The sequence below is a fragment of the Halichoerus grypus genome, chromosome 6 (genome assembly GCF_964656455.1).
Source record: "Halichoerus grypus chromosome 6, mHalGry1.hap1.1, whole genome shotgun sequence".
NCBI classification, from domain to species: Eukaryota; Metazoa; Chordata; class Mammalia; order Carnivora; family Phocidae; genus Halichoerus; species Halichoerus grypus.
The window spans coordinates 125,527,932-125,529,745 of record NC_135717.1 but is presented as its reverse complement, the minus strand read 5'-3'; the positions used below and the strand labels follow the sequence as shown (position 1 = coordinate 125,529,745).

General features: G+C 37.4%; 1 protein-coding gene across 1 annotated transcript; it reads right to left on the bottom strand.

Moving 5' to 3' along the window:
- Nucleotides 1-944: 944 nt before the first annotated feature.
- Nucleotides 945-1,366, bottom strand: LOC144382140 (translationally-controlled tumor protein-like). The gene has a single exon (XM_078074117.1). It carries the CDS (start codon nt 1,314-1,316, stop codon nt 1,008-1,010), a length of 309 nt encoding a protein of 102 aa, XP_077930243.1. The 5' UTR covers nt 1,317-1,366; the 3' UTR covers nt 945-1,007.
- Nucleotides 1,367-1,814: the final 448 nt, after the last annotated feature.

Sequence of the window (1,814 nt, the reverse complement as noted above, 5' to 3'; positions counted from 1 at the left end):
AGTGTTTAGGCTAAAGTTAGTATTAATAGAAAATATTTGAACCATATAATTAACATGTTTGACTAAACTGACATATAAAATACTACACAAACTATGTGCATTTCAAGTACACATAGAATCTTTATAAAATTAGAACACATAATGAAACATAAAGAAAATCTCAAGCAATTTCAAGCATTTGAATCATAGAGAGCACATCCTCTGACCAAAATATAATTAAGTCATAAACCAATGACATAAAAAGTGTTTTAGAAAAGCTGTGTGCCAAGGGGAGATGAACCATGAGAGACTATGGACTCTGAGAAACAAACTGAGGGTTCTAGAGGGGAGGGGGATGGTGGATAGGTTAGCCTGGTGATGGGTATTAAAGAGGGCACGTATTGCATGGAGCACTGGGTGTTATATGCAAACAATGAATCATGGAACACTACATCAAAAACTAATGATGCAATGTATGGTGACTAACATAACATAATAAAATAAAATTAATAATAAAAAAAGAAAAGCTATGTGCCAAATTTTTTTTTTCTGAGTTTAAATGCATTTTATTTTGGGCGCCTGGGTGGCTCAGTTGGTTAAGCGACTGCCTTCGGCTCAGGTCATGATCCTGGAGTCCCTGGATCGAGTCCCGCATCGGGCTCCCTGCTCAGCAGGGAGTCTGCTTCTCCCTCTGACCCTCCTCCCTCTCATGTGTTCTCTCTCATTCTCTCTCTCTCAAATAAATAAATAAAATCTTTAAAAAAAAAAATAAATAAATGCATTTTATTTTTAGACAACCTACATGACCTTTTTTTTTCTTAAAAACAATACCTCCACTCCAAATAAATCAAGGTCAAAATAAATGAAGAGCTCAAGATGACATCAGTCTCATTTGTCTAAGTCCTGGCCTTGTGTGGATGAAAAGCAGCAGCCAGTTCCAACAACAGGTGATACCTCTAAAGTTAATAGCCAAATTCATGAACATTTTTCCATTTCTAAACCATCCTTAAAAAAAATCATATATGGGGTCACACCATCCTCACAGAGTCCAACAAAGCATCCATGCCATCTAGATTCATGTTTTCACCAATAAAGAACTGGTAGTTTTTGAAATTAGCAAGGATGTGCTTGATTTGTTCTGCAACCCCTGCAATAAAAGATTTTACTCTATCTGGACTTTGTTCTTCAAGTTTGCCTTTGACTGATTCCATAGAATCTTTGATGTACTTCTTGTAGGGTTCTTTTGTGAAGCTGGTTTCCTGCAAGTGATGGTTCATGATCATATCAACACCAGTGACTACTGTGGTTTTGGTACCTTTGTCCTCGGGACCTTCCATGGAGGCATTTTCATCAATGAACGAGTCATCAATGTTACCCTCTGTCCTACTGATCAACTTCCCCTCCACCTCTAGGCACAGCCCATCTGGGATCTCCCAGATCTTGCAGATGTCTGAGAAGATCTCATCATGGCTGATGAAGAGGAGACCACGGTGATGCTAGTTTAGCAGGAGCCAGAGCTCCAGCCAGAGTGGCACTTGGCGGGGGGTGGGGAGAGGCAGAACGGGTGGAAAAAAGCTGTGCAAAACATTTAAAAAAATACACTTTTAAGTAATTTGTGTGTCAAAGAAGAAATTTTAAAAAGATTAAGAAAATATTTTAACGTAAAAGGTAATACAATATAGTCCATATAAAACCATTTGAAAAAGAAAAAAAAACATTTGGATGCTCAGCAATATGGAGTAGATTATAATAGCCCAAGCATTCCATTGACAACAAATAGGAAAATCTAGAATAATTTTTTTGTATTCATTTATTTTTATAGATGGGTGGGGGGA